The sequence below is a fragment of the Leopardus geoffroyi genome, chromosome C1 (assembly GCF_018350155.1).
Source record: "Leopardus geoffroyi isolate Oge1 chromosome C1, O.geoffroyi_Oge1_pat1.0, whole genome shotgun sequence".
NCBI classification, from domain to species: Eukaryota; Metazoa; Chordata; class Mammalia; order Carnivora; family Felidae; genus Leopardus; species Leopardus geoffroyi.
Genome location: NC_059328.1, coordinates 131,785,032 through 131,805,130, shown reverse-complemented (window position 1 = coordinate 131,805,130; position 20,099 = coordinate 131,785,032). Strand labels below are relative to the sequence as shown.

Here is a 20,099-nt window from a genome sequence, read left to right as displayed (position 1 = left end):
TCTGTGTGAAGGTGGGCAAGAGGATTATGGGACATTATATGATATGGACAAAGGTATGGACATAGGTAATCAGTTACCCAATTAAAAGGAAACCTAAAGAAGTGTTTGTTTGTTTGTTTGTTTGAGTAAATGAAAATACTAAGGAAGTTTGAAGAGGTATTTCAATGTTTTGGTTTAAAAAACAATCAACAAACACTTGATGAGTTATTATAGTGAAACTATTATGAAAAAATAATTGTTATGGCCAGAAAATATGACACAGCAAGTCACAGACTTGAGATTTTTTAAAAGACAATAAAAGAAATAGCAATAAAAAAGTTGAAGGAAGAAAAATAAATTTGTCTTTTTTGAAATGTGGAAAGAATGGGAGTCTCTTTGGGAGTATGATGATGCTATTTAGAGCTCTTCTCTTCTAGACCTTAATGAATGTTTGGTGTTTGGCACATGTTCCCACCAATGTATAAATGTGGAAGGGTCATATAAATGTGTGTGTGACCAGAATTTTCAGGAAAGGAACAACACCTGCATAGCAAAAGGTAAGGTTTTATCAATTATTTCAAATGCTGTTATAACTGCTTTAAGATCTTATGGGGAAAACAACATTTCATGTTATATTTTAGCCTTAATGCCTGAAAATATAAATAAATCTCTTTAATACTGACCTATTTGCCCAGGTGATTAGTTATCATTCTTAATTGATCTAATCTGGGATAGGTGTTAGACATAACTGTCAAATACATGGTTACTGTTAAGATCACTTCGTGTTTGAAAAATCTGTTCAAAAGGAGGGAAAAGTTTAAAAGCCGATGTGATAGAATATAAAGTATCTTTCTTCATCGGCTCTCAGTGTATTTGAGAAATATTTTTATACCAATGAAATAACAGGTTAAAGTTAGCATTATAAGGAGAATGGAATTTGGAGTAAGAATTTAAAAGGTTTTAGGGGCGCCTGGGTGGCTCAGTCGGTTGAGCGTCCGACTCCGTGAGTTCGAGCCCCGCGTCGGGCTCTGTGCTGACAGCTCAGAGCCTGGAGCCTGCTTCGGATTCTGTGTCTCCCTCTCTCTTGGACCCTCCCCTGTTCATGCTCTGTCTCTCTGTCTCAAAAATAAATAAAACATTTTTAAAAAATTAAAAAAAAGATTATAAAAAAAAGAATTTAAAAGGTTTTAAAATAAAATCATGCTTTAATTCAGACCTCCTTTACCTAAGACTATAATTTTAAAACGCGAAGTCAGGTATTTGGAGCTTTTTTAGATATTGATTTTAATGCTTATGTTTTTACTAAATAACATTGTAACATATTATTGGTTGTAGTACATAATTGGACAACGTTCATAGGACAGTTATTATCAGTGGAAAACAACATGATATAGTGGATGGGCTGTAGAGGTAGATGTACTTGAATTTGATCCTAGTATTGCCCCTCCTTTGCAATCTGTAGCATCAGGGAAGTTATTAAACTCTCTGAGCCTCATTTCCTCATCTGTAAAATGTAAATATGAATCCTTACTTTCCATGCCTGCCATAACATAGCTAACATAACCAAATGAGAACCTGTGGAGCTGAACTATACTTAATTGTTTGTTTAATTTGCAGATAGTATATATGCAATTCAACCTTTCTGGTTTCATTAATATTTTAGTTAATATATTCAGAATTCACATTAGGGTTTTACTTGTCTCAGTATACAAATGACATTAGTATCGTATTGTAGCTGTCAAAACTTCAAGCTATAGGACCCACGAGCAACACTCTAGACACATTAATGTAGTAAATGCTGATATCATAATAAAAAATTATAAATATTAGAAATACATAAGTATTAGAAGAAGACTCTCTACCTCTTAATTTTAATTTCTTAACCCAAAGCAACTCAGATGCATAAACTAAAATCTCAGGAATGTTTGAGGCTTAATGAGTACACAATATAACATCTGAATATTGAGAATCAAAGCATTAGAACATAATGCATTACAATTAATAAAATAGAAATCTCTCTTTATGAATAGGATATATACTACAAACACCTAATTTCTAGCCACAGACTAAGCTTTGCCTGAGAAAACCGACATCAATAACTCTTAGAAGTGTCTAGGTTAGTGTGTATTAGAAATAAGTCATGAAGACTAAAACATGATATAAAGTTGGTTGATTTTTATTAAGCAAGAAAATGTGTTAAGAATAATAATTCAAGATAATTTAAAAGTACAATTACTGATTTTACTTTAGTTGAAATTTACTTTATTTTTGTATTTCATTATAATAATCTCCAGGCTCTGAAGATCAAGTTCTCTACATTGCTAATGACACTGATATCCTGGGTTTTATATATCCATTCAACTACAGTGGCGATCATCAACAAATTTCTCATATTGAACATAATTCAAGGATAACAGGGATGGATGTATATTATCAAAGAGATATGATTATTTGGAGTACTCAGTTTAATCCAGGCGGGATCTTCTACAAAAGGATCCATGGCAGAGAAAAAAGGCAAGCAAACAGTGGCTTGATTGTAAGTAAATAACATTGACTATTTGAAGGCTCATACCTTTCCACCTTCCTGCTTTTTTTGTTTTTGTTTTTGTTTTTGTTTTTTATCTATCACAATATCTGACTATAGGAGGTAACTAATACATTCAATAATTTTTCCCAATATTCTCCCTGTATAAAAATAAAACACTTCCCTACTCATTTATTCTCACAGCTGCATATGATTTAATTGTATGATACTATGTTTTTGTTTTAATACATTTGCTTTAGCTATACAAGAATAGTAATGAATAATACCTGTTACTTCTAGTGCATTTTATATTTTGTATTATTTAACATTATATTATGATGTGAGTTTTTTTCATCATGAGATGAGGTTGGGTATCATTACTTTTTCACATTAGAAAATAAACTGCCAAAAATATGCAGGGAATATTGTTTCATTTTTAACAATATCAGAAATATACTTCTCTTCTAGGGCAAGAAATCAACTCAATTGTGTAACCATTTCTTCTGACTCTTGACAACTATATTTCAGGGAACATCCAAAACAGAGCAATATTTTTTGCTGGTATATGATGGACATGTTGATTATCGTGGTATTCCTTTTGAGAAAAAATAAACTAGAACATTTGTTTAGATCTGTGGTTGTACACTATCCTTTTTTTGTTTGTTTGTTTTAGGGCATGTCAATTTATTGTGTATTTTCTATTTTGAAGTAACCTGGGAGAAAATTGACAGATAAATACTTATTTTTATGGGGCATGGCCCATTCCCATACAACCAAAAAGTCAAGTGCTAAAACAGTAGGATATAATTGAAGCTTTGTATTTGAAAAGAATCAGAAGCACCTATCTGGAAGACTTTACTATCTTTTACAGTGGTATCTACCATAAAAATTTGAACTTCATGAATGGCATTTGAATGAGATTTGGAAGGTATTTTTATCAGGTAGATCACAATAATCTGGTTTTAAATGAAGTCATATTAACTTTGTAAATCAGCTTAGATTAAATTAACTTGAGTAAAAATCCATATGCATCAGAGTTGTTTCTTCAACTCCTTCCACACCAAAACACTGTTTTATATACCACCTTTAGTTCTATTAAGAACAGTTCTAGGAGAAAGCCAAGAAATTTACTAGATCACTCTGTCTTTCTTCACTCACTCACTTGCTATCAGCCAAAAGTTGGTCAGTCTTAACTAGCTTTAGCTTTCTGTATCCATAAAACACAAATCTGCTTTGCAACAACATTGCTCCTATGGTACCATTTCATCTCTTATAAAAATGAAGTGATAAAGAGTATGTACTGTGGAGTTACATTGCCTGGGTTTTAATTTTGTTCTTATTGCTTATTAGCCTTTTAGCTTCTCTGCCCTCTCTATTTCATGAGGTTTTAGTGAGGAATATATATATATACATATACACACATGTACTGTATTATGTTAGTATTAATAGTTCTTGGCACATAATAAGCACTATATAGATGATTGCTATTAACATGATGACGATGCCGATGATGACCATGATGTTGATGATAATTGACAAGATAATTTTCTCTATGATGCATATTATCACATGAAAAATTATTTGTAACTTACTTTTGTCTGAATTTTATTTTCTAAAAATATATCTTGAATTTGATACAATTTTTTCAGTAAAGCTTATTTGATAGTTATTTTAGTTTTGTCCTTGGGGAGATTAATTATAATCAATGTCTTCTAGTAAGCAGAGTTTATTGTAGATCAGAAACCAAATTTGATTACTGTTTGGTAATTAAGATTTTATTCTTAAACATAAAAATATATAAATATATGTGTTTTATGTGTATATTATATGTTGATGTGTATATATTTTAATATTTTAATTTTTAATTTTATGACTGTACTATAGAATCTTTTGTAACTAATGGTAAAGCTATTGATTAACGTTTTCCTCATAGGATGTGAAACCTCATTTTATCTTTTAATGGAAGTGATTACGTGTGTTGTATCATCTAGGCTTTGTTTTTCTCTCTTTCTTCAGACCTACCCACAGCTAACAGTATTTACTAGGTACATTTTCTAGGATTCCATCATAGCTGATTAAATGTCATGATTTGAAGATTGGAAACTCTGAGCCATGAGTTTTAGGGCCATGTTCTAGACATTGAGCACTCCATAGAAATTCCAACCAACACACTGCAAACAAAACAAAACTTAAGGCTATACAGATGAGGGAAATCTTTTAACTTCACTTCCTAAATCTCTTTTGTAACCCTGATACCTTAATATTATAAATATAGAATAAGTCCATTCTTAACATCTTTCTTTTTTAATAATTTATTGTCAAGTTACCTAACATACAGCATATACAGTATAGTCTTGGCTTTGGGAGTAGATTCCTATGATTAATCACTTACATCCCAACAAGTGCTCATCCCAACAAGTGCCCTCTCAAAGTCCATCACCCATTTCCCCACCCCTACACACTGTCCCCCTATGAACCCTCAATTTGGTCTCTGTGTTTAAGAGTCTCTTATGGTTTGCCTCCCTCTCTGTTTGCAACTTATTTTTCCTTCCCTTCCCCTATCGTTTTCTGTTAAGTTTCTCAAATTCCACAAATGAGTAAAAACATATGATATCTGTCTTTCTCTGACTTATTTCATTTAGCATAATACCCTCCTCCAGTTCCATCCATGTTGTTGCAAATTCATTCTTTTTCACTGCCAAGTTGTATTCCATGTATATATATACATACATACACACACCACATTTTCTTTATCCATTCATTAATGGATGGACATTTGGGCTCTTTCCATAGTTTGGCTATTGTTGATAATGCCACTGTAAATACTGGGGTGCATGTGCCCCTTCAAAGCAGCATCCCTGTATCCTTTGAATAAATATGTAGTAGTACAATCGCTGGGTCGTAGGGTAATTCTGTTTTTAATTTTTTGAGGAACCTCACACTGTTTTCCAGAGTGGTTGCACCAGTTTGCATTCCCACCAACAGAGAAAGTGTGTTCCCCTTTCTCCACATCCTTGCCAACATCTGCTATTCCCTGAGTTGTTATAGTTAGCCACTTAACCAGTGTGAGGTGGTATCTCAATGTGGTTTTGATTTGTATTTCCCTGATCATGAGAGATGTTGAGCATCTTTTCATGTGTCTGTTAGCCATCTGGATGTCTTCTTTGGAAAAAGTGTCTATTCATGCCTTTTGCCCATTTCTACACTGGATTATTTGTTTTTTGGGTGTTGAGTTTGGTAAGTTCTTTTTAGATTTTTGATACTACCCCTTTATTGGATACATCATTTGCAAATATCTTTTCCCATTCTGTTGGTTGCCTTTTACTTTTGTTGATTGTTTCCTTTGCTGTGCAGAAGCTTTTTATCTTGATAAGGTCTCAATGGTTCATTTTTGCATTTTTTCTCTTGCCTTTGGAGACATGTCAAGTGAGAACTTGCTGTAGCCAAGATCAAAGAAGTTGTTGCCTGTTTTCTCCTCTAAGATTTTGATGATTTCCTGTCTCACTTTTAGGTCTTTCATCCATTTTGAATTTATTTTCGTGTATGGTTTAAGAAAGTGGCACAGTTTCATTCTTCTGCTTGTTGCCGCCCAGCTCTCCCAGCACCATTTGCTGAAGAGACTTTTTTCCATTGGATATTCTTTCCTGCTTTGTCAAAGATTAGTTGGTCATACATTTGTGGGTCCATTTCTGGGTTCTCTAATCTATTCCATTGGTCTATGTGTCTGTTTTTGTTCCAGTACCAGACTGTCTTGATGATTACAGCTTTGTAGTACAGACTAAAGTCTGGGATTGTGATACCTCCAGCTTTGGTTGTCTTTTTCAACATAACTTTGGCATTTTGGGGTCTTTTGTGGTTCTATACAAATTTTAGATTTTTTCTTCTAGCTCTGTGAAGAATGCTGGTGCTATTTTGATTGGGATTGCATTGAAGGTGTAGATTGCTTTTGGTAGCCCTGACATTTTAACAGTTTTTGTTATTCCAGTCCATTAGCATGGAATGTTTTTCCATTTTTTTGTGTCTTCTTCATTTATTCATTAGTTTTCTATACTTTTCAACATATAAATCTTTTCTCTTTGGTTAGATTTATTCCTAGGTATATTATTATTCTTGGTGCAGTTGTAAATCGGATCGATTTCTTGATCTTTTTCTGTTGCTTCATTATTGGTGTGTAGAAATGCAACCGATTTCTTTATGTTGAATTATATCCTGCTACTTGCTGAATTTATGTATTAGTTCTAGCAGTTTTTTGGTGGAGTCATTCAGGTTTTCTGTGTAGAGTATCATGTCATCTGTGAAAAGTGAATGTTTGACTTCTTTCTTTGCCAGTTTGGATGCTTTTTATTTCATTTTGTTGTCTGATTGCAGAGCCTAGGACTTCCAACACTATATTAAACAACAGTGGTGAGAGTGGACATCACTGTCATGTTCCTAATCTCAGAGGGAAAGCTCTCAGTTTTTCCCCATTTAGGATGATATTACCTGTGGGCCTTTCATAGATGTCTTTTTTGATGTAAGGTTATGTTCCTTCTATCCTGACTTTCTGGAGGGTTTTTATTAAGAATAGATGCTGTATTTTGTCCAGTGCTTTTCTCCATCTATTGAAAGGGTCATATGGTTCTTATCCTTTCTTCTGTTACTGTGATGTATCATGTTGATTGATTTGCAAATATTGAACCAGCTCTGCAGCCAGGATTGGGCTTGATCATGGTGAATAATTCTTTTAATATACTGCTATATTTGATTTGCTGGTATCTTGTTGAGAATTTTTTATATCCATGTTCATGAGGGATATTGGCCTCTAACTCTCCTTTTTAGTGGGGTCTTTGGTTTGAGAATCAAGGTAATACTGGCTTCAGAGAATGAGTCCAGAAGCCTTCCTTCCTTTTTTTTTTTTTTTTTTTTGAAACAGCCCAGAAGAATAGGTATTAACTCTGCTTTAAATGTCTGGTAGAATTCCCCTGAGAAGCAATCTGGCCTATGACTCATTTGTTGGGAGATTTTGATAACCAACTCAATTTCTTTGCTGGTTATAAGTCTGTTCAACTTTTCTGTTTCTTCCTGTTTGAGTCTTGTTAGTGTGTGGGTGTCTAGGAATTTTCCCATTTCTTCCAGGTTGTCCAGTTTGTTGGCATAGAATTTTTCATAGTATTATCTGATAATTGCTTGTATTTCTGAGGGATTTTTTGTGATCTCTCTTTCATTTGTGATTTTATCTATTTGGGTCCTCTTTTTGAGAAGTCTGGCTCAAGGTTTATTAATGTTGTTTGTTCTTTCAAGAAACCAGCTCTTAGATTCATTGATCTGTTTTACTGTTTCTTTTTTTTTCTTTTTTTTTTTTTTTTTGATTCTATATTGTTTATTTCTGCTCTGATATTTACTTTTTCTCTTCTTCTGCTGGCTTTGGGCTTTCTTTGCTGATGTGTTTCTAATTCCTTTAGGTATGAGGTTAGGTTTTGTATTTGGGAACTTTCCTGTTTCTTGAGATTGGCCTGGATTGCAATGTATTTTCCTCTTAGGACTACCTTTGCTTCATCCCAAAGTGTCTGGACTGTCATGTTTTCATTTTCATTTGCTTCCATCTTTTTTTTTTTAATTTCTTCTTTAATTTACTGGTTGACCCATTCATTCTTTAGTAGGATGTTCTATAACCTCCATGTATTTGGAGGCTTTCCAAAATTTCTCTTGTGGTTGATTTCAAGCTTCATAGCATTGTGATCTGAAAATATGCATTGTAGGATCTCAATCCTTTTATATTTGTTGAAGGCTGTTTTGTGACCCAGTATGTGATTTATTTTGGAGAATGTTCCATATGCACTAGAGAAGAATGTGTATTCTGCTGCTTTTGGATGAAAAGTCTTGAATATATCTGTTAAGTCCATCTGGTCTAGTATGTCATTCAGAGCCACTGTTTTCTTACTGATTTTCTGCCTAGATGATCTGTCCGTTGTTGGAAGCAGAATATTAAAGTCCCCTACAATCACAGTATTGCTATCTATACATTTATTTATGTTTGTGATAAATTGATTTATATATTTGGGTTCCTCCATGTTGGGGGCATAAAAATTTACACCTGTTAGTTCTACTTGAATGATAGACCCCGTAATTATAATATAATGCCCTTCTTCATCTCTTGTTGCAGTGTTTATTTTAAAAATCTAATGTGTCTGATATAAGTATAGCTACTGCAGCTTTCTTTTGACATCCAGTAGCATGATAGATGGTTCTCCATCCCCTCATTTTCAATCTGCAGGTCTCCTCATGTCTAAAATGAGTCTCTTGTATGGGCGGCTGGGTGGCTCAGTTGGGTAAGTGTCTGACTTCGGCTCAGGTCATGATCTCACAGTTCGTGATTTCGAGCCCCGCATCAGGCTTCGTGCTGACAGCTCAGAGCCTGGAGCCTGCTTTGGATTCTGTGTCTCCTCTCTCTCTGACCCTTCTCTGCTCAAGCACTGCCTCTCTCTCTCTCTCAAAAAATAAATAAACCTTATTTTTTTTTTTTAAATAATAAAATGAGTCTCTTGTAGGCAGCATATAGATGGCTGCTGTTTTTTTTTAATCCATTCTGATACCCTGTGTTTTTTGATTGGGGCATTTAGTCCATTTCCATTCAGAGTGATTATTAAAAGATATGGATTTAGTGTCATTGTGTTATCTATAGGTTTCATGCTTGAGGTGATGCCTCTGGTCCTTTGTAGTCTTCGCTGCTTTCCACTCACAGAATACTCCTTAGGATCTCCTACATGGCTGGTTTAGTGGTCATGAACTCCTTTAGATATTGTTTGTCTGGGAAAGCCTTTCTCTCTCCTTCTGTTCTGAATGACAGCCTTCTGGATAAAGGATTCTTGGCTGCATTTTTTTTCCTATTCAGCACATTGAGTATTTCATGCCACTCCCTTCTGTCTTGCTAAGTTTTAGTAGACAGGTCTACTACTACCCTTATGTGTTTACCCTTGTAGGTTAAGGCACATTGTCCCTACCTGCTTTCAGAATTCTCTCTTCATCTTTGTATTTTTCCAATTTCACTATGACATGTCATGGTGTTGACCTGTTTATGTTGATTTTTAAGGGAGTTCTTTGTGCCTCCTGGACTTAGATGTCTGCATACTTCCCCAGATTAGGGAAGCTCTCAGCTATAATTTGTTCAAATAATCCTTCTGTCCCTTTCTCTCTCTTCTTCTTCTGTAACTCCTATGATATGGATATTATTTTCTTTCATTGAATCATTTAGATCTCTAACTCTCCCCTTGTGGTCTAGTAATTTCCTTTCCCTCTTTTTCTCAGCTTCATCATTTTCCATAATTTTATTCTGTTTCACCTATTCTCTCCTCTGCTTCTTCCACCACTGCATCTAGTTCATTTTGCATGTCATTTATAACATTTCTTAATTCATCATAACTATTTTTTAGGTCCTTGATCTCTGTAGCAATAGATTCTCTGCTATCTTCTATGCTTTTTTTCAAGCCCAGCTATTAGTCTTATGACTATTATTCTAAATTCTTGTTCATATATATTGTTTATATCTGTTTTGAGCAATTCTCTAGCTGTCATTTCTTCCTGAAATTTATTTGTAAGAGAATTTTTCCATTTCATCATTTTGGTTAGTTTTTTATCTTTTATGCGTTTTAATAGCTTGTTATGTGTCCTGTACCTGTGAGTACTACTATATTAAAAAGGGGTCACACACTGTCCAGAACCTGGCATTTCAATGTTTTTGGAGTGGTTGCATGCACTCTGTTGTTGAATCTTTGGTTGATTTATCTCACTGCTCGTAGTGGTGGACTGCACCTTCCGCCACGTGTGCTTTGATTTGTTCATTGAAGTAACCCTGGAAGAAAGGAGAAAAGTGGGAGAAGAAACCTTATCCCACACAAAGAGAGAAATGACAGGGGTGGAAAAAAAGACCAGGCAGAGAATCAAAGAAACTATAAGGCTTAATCCAGAGAGAGAGAGAGGAATATAAAGGAGATACAGAAAAGGTATAAAAAGAATAGAGTAAAAATGCCTGATTAAACAAACAGACAACCAGAACAGAGAAACAAAGAATGAAAACTATATATATATATATATATATATATATATATATATGAAATAAGAATTGACCAAAAATCAAATCAGAAACTGAGGCTCATTCCAAAGGAGGAAGAAATAGAGAGCAGAAAGAAAAAGAAGGGAAAAGAGAAATAGAGTAAAAAGAAAAAGGAAATATAAATAATAATAATTTAGAAATTAAAAAAAAACAGACATCATACAAAACCTCAGGACAGTTGTCCGTTGGTGTCTGGAAACCAGTGACTATGCTGTCTGTGCTGGTCTGGAGGAGAGGCTGTCTCGTTTGGTCAGTGTCAGTCCCATTCTGGTAGATAAGCAGTCACTTGGCACAGGGTTTGGTGTAAATGGGTGCCACCTCCACTGGGGGCCACTGTCCTGTTTCCTGAAGCCCCACTATGTTGATAATGGGGAGAAAAATGGAGACACCCCAATCTCTCCTCTCTGGACTGGGTGTCTCAAACCAAGGTGTTTAGGCAGCCCTCACAGAGTAGCCTGGGCAGCCTGCTTGCCCTGCTCCACATTCTCCCACACCTCCTAGGTGCTCAGCTGGGATTCAAAACCTGATGTCTTAAAGGACCCTGCTCTGCAGGGACCTGGTTCTGGAGTACCGACACTCTGCCCAGTTGACAAAGGGCCTCTGGCTGGTGCTTGCAGGGTCTTTTGTCCTGGGCGGGGGGGTAATCTACCCACTTCCCACAGTACTGAATGGAGGGGACTGTTCTCTCCCAGTACATCCCCGAGATTACTTTTGTGCCCTGGGGCCAGTTCCCCTCTCCACAAGGCACAAATACATGCTGGCTCTGGTCCAGAGAAACTACACAACCCTGAAAACTCCAATCATTAGCTTCTAAGGCTATTTGCAAAGTAGAAACTGGCTCTCTTAATATTTCTCATTCCCCAATCTCTGGTACAGAGAGGTTTTCCTCTTGTCCAAATACAATGCCACGCTTCCACAGCCAATCTCTTCCTTTTGTTTCTCCACCAAAGGGGTTCCCCACTTTGGGCCTACACAGCCCGTTTTATCTCTCCCAATTTGCATACATGCACCTCTGTCCACCCAAGCTGTCTCTTTCTACCTGTAGAGAATTTTTTGTCACTCTGCAGCCTCTATTTCTCATATTCCAAGGGTTCTGGCCTCAATACTGCTATGTTTGAGGGATGCAGGAATTTCTGCCATCTTCTCAAAGCCAAGAGACTTAACATCTTTTTTTTTTTTTTACTGGTTATTTATTTGTAAGAGAGACAGAGACAGAGTTGAGTGGCGGAGGGGCAGAGAGAAAGGGAGACACAGAATCAGAAGCAGGCTCCAGGCTCCAAGCTGTCAGCACAAAGCCCAATGAGGGGCTCAAACTCAGTAACAGTGAGATCGTGACCTGAACCGAAGTCAATGCTTAACCTACTGAGCCAGGCAGGTGCCCTGAAGAGACTTAACATCTTAATTTAATGAATAATGTGAATTCTCAAATGATTAAATGACTCATCCATGCCCATTCAGCTATATTGTGACCAAATTTGGAGTTTAACTTGAGTTAACTGTTACATCTCTTAGTTTATACTTACTTATTCCAAAAACAACTATCATATCCAAGTAGGAAATTTCTAAAGTCTCTTCCAGATAGCAAATATATATGCTTTCCAAAAAAATGTATGGCATAGTTTATGTCTATCTAGTTGTTTACTTGGACAATTTGTATTTATTCCTCTGAAATTCAGCTTATGTATAAAGATTTGATGTTTTACCCCTCTGAATTACTCTGCCATGTATCTGCTTTTTTATTTTGTTTTTTAATCATTCTCCAGCTAGTCATCCAATAATTTAATGAGCATGAAATCTATTTCATCTTCTAAGTTTTTATGCAAATAAGAAATGATACTGACCTGAGAATTCCCCACCCTTTGGAAAATGAAACTCAAGATTTTTCCCAAATCTGAATATGGAATATTGGTTTCTATCTCTGAATCCATAGGTGAAAGAAAGCAAACTACAAAAATGAAACTATGGATTTTTACTTAAAACTGCTTTATCAGTGAACCAAATGGAAGAAGTTAGCCATGTGATAGTAGGATGTCTTGAAAGCATATTTACAGTTACTAAAAATATTGGAGTATTTCCATCCCAGTAAAGTGTAGGAAAATAGTTGTATCAGAAATCAGAAGACTTACTCAGACAACTAAATGTTAACTGAAGTCCATTCCAAAGGAAGGTAATTTTCAATACGATCTTTTTTTGGAAGTCGTGAAGGGAATAGTCTTCTGTAATCTGTGAAAATGGCTTGAATGCTAATTATGATTATAAATTTAAATTTCAAATGCAGGCTAAGTTATTTATAGATAGAAATGCTTATGATTTTCTAGCCCCCTGGGCTATACAAAATGGATGGATTTTTTTTCCTTTAAGAAAATTAAATAATTTAAAACTTAAAAGGCTGACATGATTCAATCTATATGTAAAGCATAATGAGATTTCTGAATTTAAATTTTAGTAGTCAGAACAGAATATGATAGCATTATGCAACAATTGTACATACTTTCTGGCAATTTATCATTTCTAGTATGAAATGCTGTACAGCAAAGTACAGAATGACAAGCACTGTAAAGTAGGTCAATGTTTGGAAAAATGAAAATTATTGTAAAAATACAGATTCAATTTTTACCATTAAAGAGCTAAATATTCCTGAGCAAAACAAATGGTTTATCTGATTTACCTGATTTTTGAGAAATGAATATGAGATACCATTTTGGGCATATTCTTTATTGTGGCAGAGGAGGATGTTCAGAATGAACATGCTTACACTTTTATTCATTAATAATCGTATCTTTTCCTCAACAAGTTGATTAAGCAATTATTTTTTCCTGAAAGCTTTTAAGAAAACATCCAACTAAGTTTTATTTCATAGGTTTAAATTTTTTTTAATGTTTATTTTTGAGAGAGATTGAGAGCACAAGTGGGGGAGGTGCAGAGAGAGAGGGAGATAGAGGATCCACAGCATGCTCTGTGCTGAGAGCAGACAGCCCCATGTGGGGCTGGAACTCACGAACTGTGAGATCATGACCTGAGCCGAAGTTGAACATTTAACTGACTGAGATACCCAGGCACCCCAATAGGTTTCAATTTTTTTTTTTATTTTTTTTTAATGTTTATTTTTGACAGAGAGAGAGGGAGAGGCAGAGCAAGAGGGAGACACAGAATCTGAAACAGGCTCCAGGCTCTGAGCTGTCAGTACACAGCCAGACGCGGGGCCCGAACTCACGGACAGAGAGATCATGACCTGAGCCGAAGTCAGACGCTCAAACGACTGAGCCACCCAAATGCCCCAATAGCTTTCAATTTTTAACTGGAGTTGTAGCTATAAACCTCAAACCCAATATATGGGTTTGTGTGTACATCACACACACATAGACACATAGACACACACACACACATGCACACACACATTAGGTGTGCATTAGGTGTGCATATGTAACCACACATAAGTGTATGTGTGTGTATGTGTGTACATATTTTAGCAAAAACTTCAAAGTCTTGTTTTAGGAGCTTGGAATACTAGTAGAAATTGATAGTTTTTTTTTTCATTTTTTAATTTATTTTCTTTATTATTATAAATTTGTATTATTATAAACTCTATCGTGAAATTGTCTATTCACTTGGTAAGAATACTTTTCAAGCCATCTGAGTTTATTCAAACAGTTAACAATTACAATCATTTATTATGATTACTTTGGAAGAAATCTAAAACTATCAAACCATTAAATTATTGCCATTTTGTGGCTTGATTATTGTTGATTGCATAAGACAGACACTTAGCAATACGTACTGAGTGGAGTTAAATGGTTCTGTAACAGTTGTAATCAATACTCAAAATTTTACTGAATATAAATTTTATAAGGACTATATAAAACATGATTCCACAACTAATAATTCTGAGGCTATTATTGAATATATTGTATAGCATTTTAAAGTGAACCAGTCCAGTTTTCTCCATACCCAAAGCTTTATTTAAGGAGTTCTGTTTGTTAGGTTTGGTTTTCATTCCTGGGATGTAAAATGATAACGGAGTCTTATTTTCATAAAGCTTATATTCTGGGGAACAAAGACAAAGTCAAGTGAACTCATAAATAAATAAATGCCAAAACTTCCAATTTTGAAAATTATATTGCAGGAAATGCAGAATGGACCAAGAAAGAAAAACTCAGATATTCTAAGTCTTCTTTGGATAGGGTGATCAATAAAGGCCCATTTGAAGACAGGATATTTGAGCGAAGACCTAAAAGATGAGGAGGAAGTAATGTCATTTATGTCTAAGACAACTATTTCACTTTTATGTACAGGATGGATTTGGTGGGGGGAAAGGTGGAACAGAAAGAGACCACATAGGAGGACTGTGCTCCAACCTGGTACACAAATAGTGGTAGGTTGCAGTATTATAGTCTCAAAATGGAAGGAGGTGAGTAGTTAAACTAACAATGTTTGCAGATAGAATGAATGTAGAAAATGAGGATAGGAAGGACTCAAGACCTAGATTTTACAAATTGATGGATTGTGAAAATGGTAAACTATGGGTTCAGTTTTAGTCATGAGATCTAAGTGAGAGGCTGTAAGAGACCCAAGTGAGTTGCCAAATAGCCAGTGATGTATTCAAGTCTTGATCTTAGTCTCTGGACTGGAGATATACCTTCAGAAATAGAAGAATAGAGGAGATATCTAGAACCAGGAAGAGAGTACAGGTGAAGTAAAGAAGCACTCAGAACCAAGCTCTGAAGGCAGATTAAAATGATGACAGTGAGTGTGAAGTGTATTAGGAGAATACAAGAGAATGTAGAGACACAGAAACTAAGAGAAGAGAGTATTTTGAGAAGGAGATTGCAATTATATTTCTAGCACTGCCAAAGATCAAGTATGAGGACAAAGAACTATTCAGTAAGTTTTGTGACAGATATTAATTAAAGACATTGACAAATGCTGAAAGTCATAGAGGAAGCAGACATCAGAGAACAGTCCGTGGTTCTGCATCAGTGGTCCTCAAATGGGGATGATCTCCCACCCCAGGGGACATTTGGCAATGTCTGGAGATATTTTTTATTGTCCCAACTGAGGAGTACTGCTGGCATCATGTGAATATGGTAGAGGTCAGGGAGGCTGCTTAACACTCTACATAGGCTAGTCTCTCACAACATGGAATTATTCTAAAAGATCAGTAGTTGAGAAACCTTTTTCTACATCTTAATAATATCAGTCTCTCCAATTAAACTTTAGGTAGATTTTTTGTTTGTTACCTCATTTTATGTAATAATAATGCCGAAATACAAAATGATTGTAAGATGAATCATCAACATAGTTATTCTTTTATTATTTTATCTTATTTTCCCTTCTCTCTTAATATTAGAATACCTATAGGCCCCAACCTTGATCTCTTCTTGCTACCTTTCTGCACTTCCTTACAGATTTTATATAGTGTCATGGTTTAACACATATCCACATCCTAACAATTACCAAATTGATATCAGGTTTTGTTCAACTACTTACTTTGCTTTTTCTTTTGGATTTTAAAAAATGTTCCCAAAGTAGCATGCCTAAAAATAAATCTCTCATAATTCACAAAAACTGCTTCCCCAATCTCATTTAATGGCACATCCATTTTGCAGATTCTCAGAGTAAAAATTTTGGAGTCAATATTGATCCTTCTTCTCTCATAATTCCAAAATCAGGCAATCATATGTAACTTCTGTCTAGGAGCTAACTACCTTATGTCAGCTTGACTGCAAGTACCTACTTTTGAACCACTATCATCTTTCTTCTGATTTAGTGCAATAGACTCTTAACTGGTCTTGCTTTTCTTCTTACTCACCACACAGTCGCCAGAATTCTCCTTCTAAGACACAAATTAGATCACATGACATCTCTAATCAAAGATACCTAGTGGCCCCCCATTGCAAAAGATAAATTGCTCACAATATCTTACAAGGGTTTAAGAGATCTAGTCTCCTGTTACTTCTCTGACTTCATTTCCTATTAACTTTTCCCTTACTCACTCTTCTCCAGGGATGCTTTGGTATTTGGTATTTATAAAATCCATCAGTACCTACTAATGTAAGGCCTTTTCTGGAATGTTCTCTTGGTCTAAATGTTCTTCAGCCAGATATCCTACATGGCTCAATTCCTGAATTCCTTCATGAATTTGCTCAAATATCATCTTCTGAATACATGATATACTGATAGTTGCAATCTATTGTCCTCCCATTCTGGATCCTCAACACCGTACTCTTTTTTTGTTTTTCCATTCTCATAGTGCATATCTTTGATAAACTGCTGTATTATTTACTCATCTATTATGTTTATTATCTACTCTGTACCTTAACTTGCTAGAAGTAAATTCCCATGGCAGATATTTTTGCTGTTTTGGCCACTACTATATGTAATTGTAACATCTAGAGCAGAGCCTGTCCTAAAGCAGTTACATAATTTTTAAGAGGTTACAAGCAATAAATTACTTGAAAATCTTTGGTATACATTGGAATAGTATATTGATCTTGAAAGTTATACTTTACAAGTTTTTCTTCTCATCCTCAGTATTCATCCCAAGATCAAATATTTTTATCTCTAGATATATCCCATTTTTAACTACTTTTGTCTCACAAAAATTTAGATTGTGATTCCACATTCTCCTTTCTGAGGCCCATTGAGTAAACCTCCTCTGATTATCCTATATCCATTTCTGGTCCCCAGTCCTAAGCGATTCTCCACACCATAGCCAAAATAATCTTAAAACATTAATATAATCATATCTCCCCACTTCAATCCTTCCAATGGATTTCCATTGAAAAATCATTGGTTTAGGGGCCCTGGGTGGCTCAGTTGTTAAGCACCCAACTTCAGCTCAGGTCATGATCTCACGGTTCATGAGTTTGAGTCCCGCTTTGAGTTCTCTGAAGTCAGCGAAGAGCCTGCTTAAAATGCTCTGCACCCCCTGCCTCTCCCCCACTCATGCTGGCTTGCTCGCTCCCTCCCTTTCTCTCTCAAAAATAAATAAACTTAAAAAAAATAAATAAAAATCATTGGTTTATTAGCCTCTGCACGGTATCCATTCTCATCTTACACCACACCCTTCCCATTTCCTTACACACCTACGAACATACACCCTCAAACACACATTTTTTCTGGCTATGAATATACCATACTTAATTTCCAGGATTGCAACTTCATTTCAGAATCTTGAAGCATGCTCTTTCTTCTGCCTTCCTTAATTATCCTGGTGAACGAAAGCTCTTTTATTAAGAAGACATCACTTTCACTATATTAACATTGGTCTTGCTTAGGCAAGATCTTAGCATACATAATGTATTTTCAGGTCTTCCAAAATTGAACCAACTTGTACTGTTTGAAAGGACAGGCTCACAGAAAGATTGATTATCATCTAAAGAATGTCAGTTGAATGCCCAGGAAGTATCCTACAAGGTGACCTCATTTATTTATTCCAGGTTCCATTTAGACTTGGAAATCAAATTGTTAGTTTTTCTAGGGAGTAATAAGACAGTAGGAAATTTTCATGAATCTGACTGGAAAATGATATATAAAACTTAGTATCATGTATATTTACACACACACACACACACACACACACACACACACACACACATATATATTTGCAATCTGAATCTATCTGATGTATGAGATACATTGAAGTATAAGAGCCCAGTATTTTTATTCAAGTATAGTTAACATGCAGTGTTATATTAGTTTCAGGTGTACAGTATAATGATTCAACAATTCATACATTACTCAGTGTTCATCATATGATTAGTCTATATCACTTCTTCCCGCCCACTTCCCTTCTAGCATCCACCAGTTTGTTGTCTATATTTAAGAATCTAGTTTTTCTTTTGTCTCTTGTTGTTGTTGTTCATTTTTTTTTCTTGAATTTTACATATGAATGGAAATCATATGGTATTTTTTCTCTGACTTATTTCACTTAAGATTATATCCGCTAGATCCATTCATGTTGTCACAAATGGCAAGATTTCATTCTTTTCATGGTTGAGTAATATTCCATTATATATATATATATACATATACATACATACACACACACACATATATATACACACATACATACATACCACATCTTCTTTATCCATTCATCCATGGATGGACATTTAAGTTGCTTCCATATCTTGACTTCTGTAAATAATAATGCTGCTGTAAACATAGGGGTACATATATCTTTTAAAATTAGTGTTTTAGTGGAATTACTGGATCATATGGTCGTTCTATTTTTAATTTTTTGAGGAAACTCCATACTGTTTTCCACAGTGGATGCACCAGTTTGCATTTCCACCAACAGTACAATAGGGTTCCTTTTTCTTCACGTCCTCTCCAACACTTGTTGTTGTTGTTGTTGTGTGTGTGTGTGTGTGTGTGTGTGTGTTTTATTTTAGCCATCCTGACAGATGTGAAGTGACAACTCATTGTGATTTTTGCATTTTCCTGATGATTAGTGATGTTGAGCATCTTTTCATATGTCTGTTGGCCATCTGTATATCTTCTTTGGAAAATTGTCTATTCCATGTCCTCTGCCCATTTTTTGAATGGATTGTTTGGATTTTTGGTGTTGAGCTATAAAAATTATTTATACCAGAGGTCTTTATAAGATCCCAGTTTGTACATAATTGTATACATATGCATACACACACACACACACACATATATATATATGCTACATATACTGAATATTACTGTTCATTCATAAGATGTTTACTTAATGATTCTGGAGACCATATCAACATTTGCTTCTGTGACTCTTTTTCTATGAGTTTATTGCTGTCTTAACTCCTTTCTTATTGATATATGATTTATCCAATAACATCAATTTCTTGTGTCTCTTTAAGGTACAGGTGGGTTGCAAACCAGCCATAGGGCTAAGGTAAATGAGTGAAACAGATTTTACATAACATTAGGGACCTGGGTGAGTCCCACATTCCATTAAATCAAGGGTCAGCAGCTGCCTGCTATTCTGGAATATTGCCCTGCTTTTGATAGACTATCTTACATATACTTAATTTTTAAGAAAAACAAATTAGAATTTTTAAAGTGGTATCTTAATTTTAAAGTTAAAATTTACTTAAAAGGTTTTTTTTTACCTGAACTTAAAATTAGTTCTCAATCTATAATTTTGCAATCTCTGCTTTCAGATAGCTCTGCTTTCTATCTCAAGTGTTATGCTTGTTTAAATTGTAAACGTCAGAAGAAACCTTCCTTCCTTATTTCTAGGTCATTCACATAGGGGGATGATATCAAAATCATGCCATAAGTACTAACAAATTTTTCACATACTATTTATGAAAATTCATAATTAGCATTAGATACATCCTTAAAGCTATATAAAATGCAGGCTTATATAGAATGAATAATATTTCATTTCTTTAAATTTTTTTTAATGTTTATTTATTTTTGACAGAGAGAGCCAGAGTACAAGTAGGGAAGGAGAAAAGAGAGAGGGAGACACAGAATCCAAGCAGGCTCCCGGCTCTGAGCTGTCAGCACAGAGTC

The 20,099-nt window shown here is 35.1% G+C and overlaps 1 protein-coding gene across 4 annotated transcripts in view; it reads left to right on the top strand.

The window, feature by feature from the left end:
- LRP1B (LDL receptor related protein 1B) overlaps positions 1–20,099 on the top strand; it is a 1,910,230-nt gene that overhangs the window by 1,777,722 nt on the left and 112,409 nt on the right. For 3 of the 4 annotated variants that reach the window (XM_045479681.1, XM_045479680.1, XM_045479683.1), the window contains exons 76-77: positions 417–536; positions 2,274–2,515. In XM_045479681.1, the coding sequence (XP_045335637.1) occupies positions 417–536; positions 2,274–2,515 (362 nt within the window). Of the gene's footprint in view, positions 1–416; positions 537–2,273; positions 2,516–20,099 lie in introns of those variants that run through there. The other variant, XM_045479684.1, reaches the window with a different exon arrangement.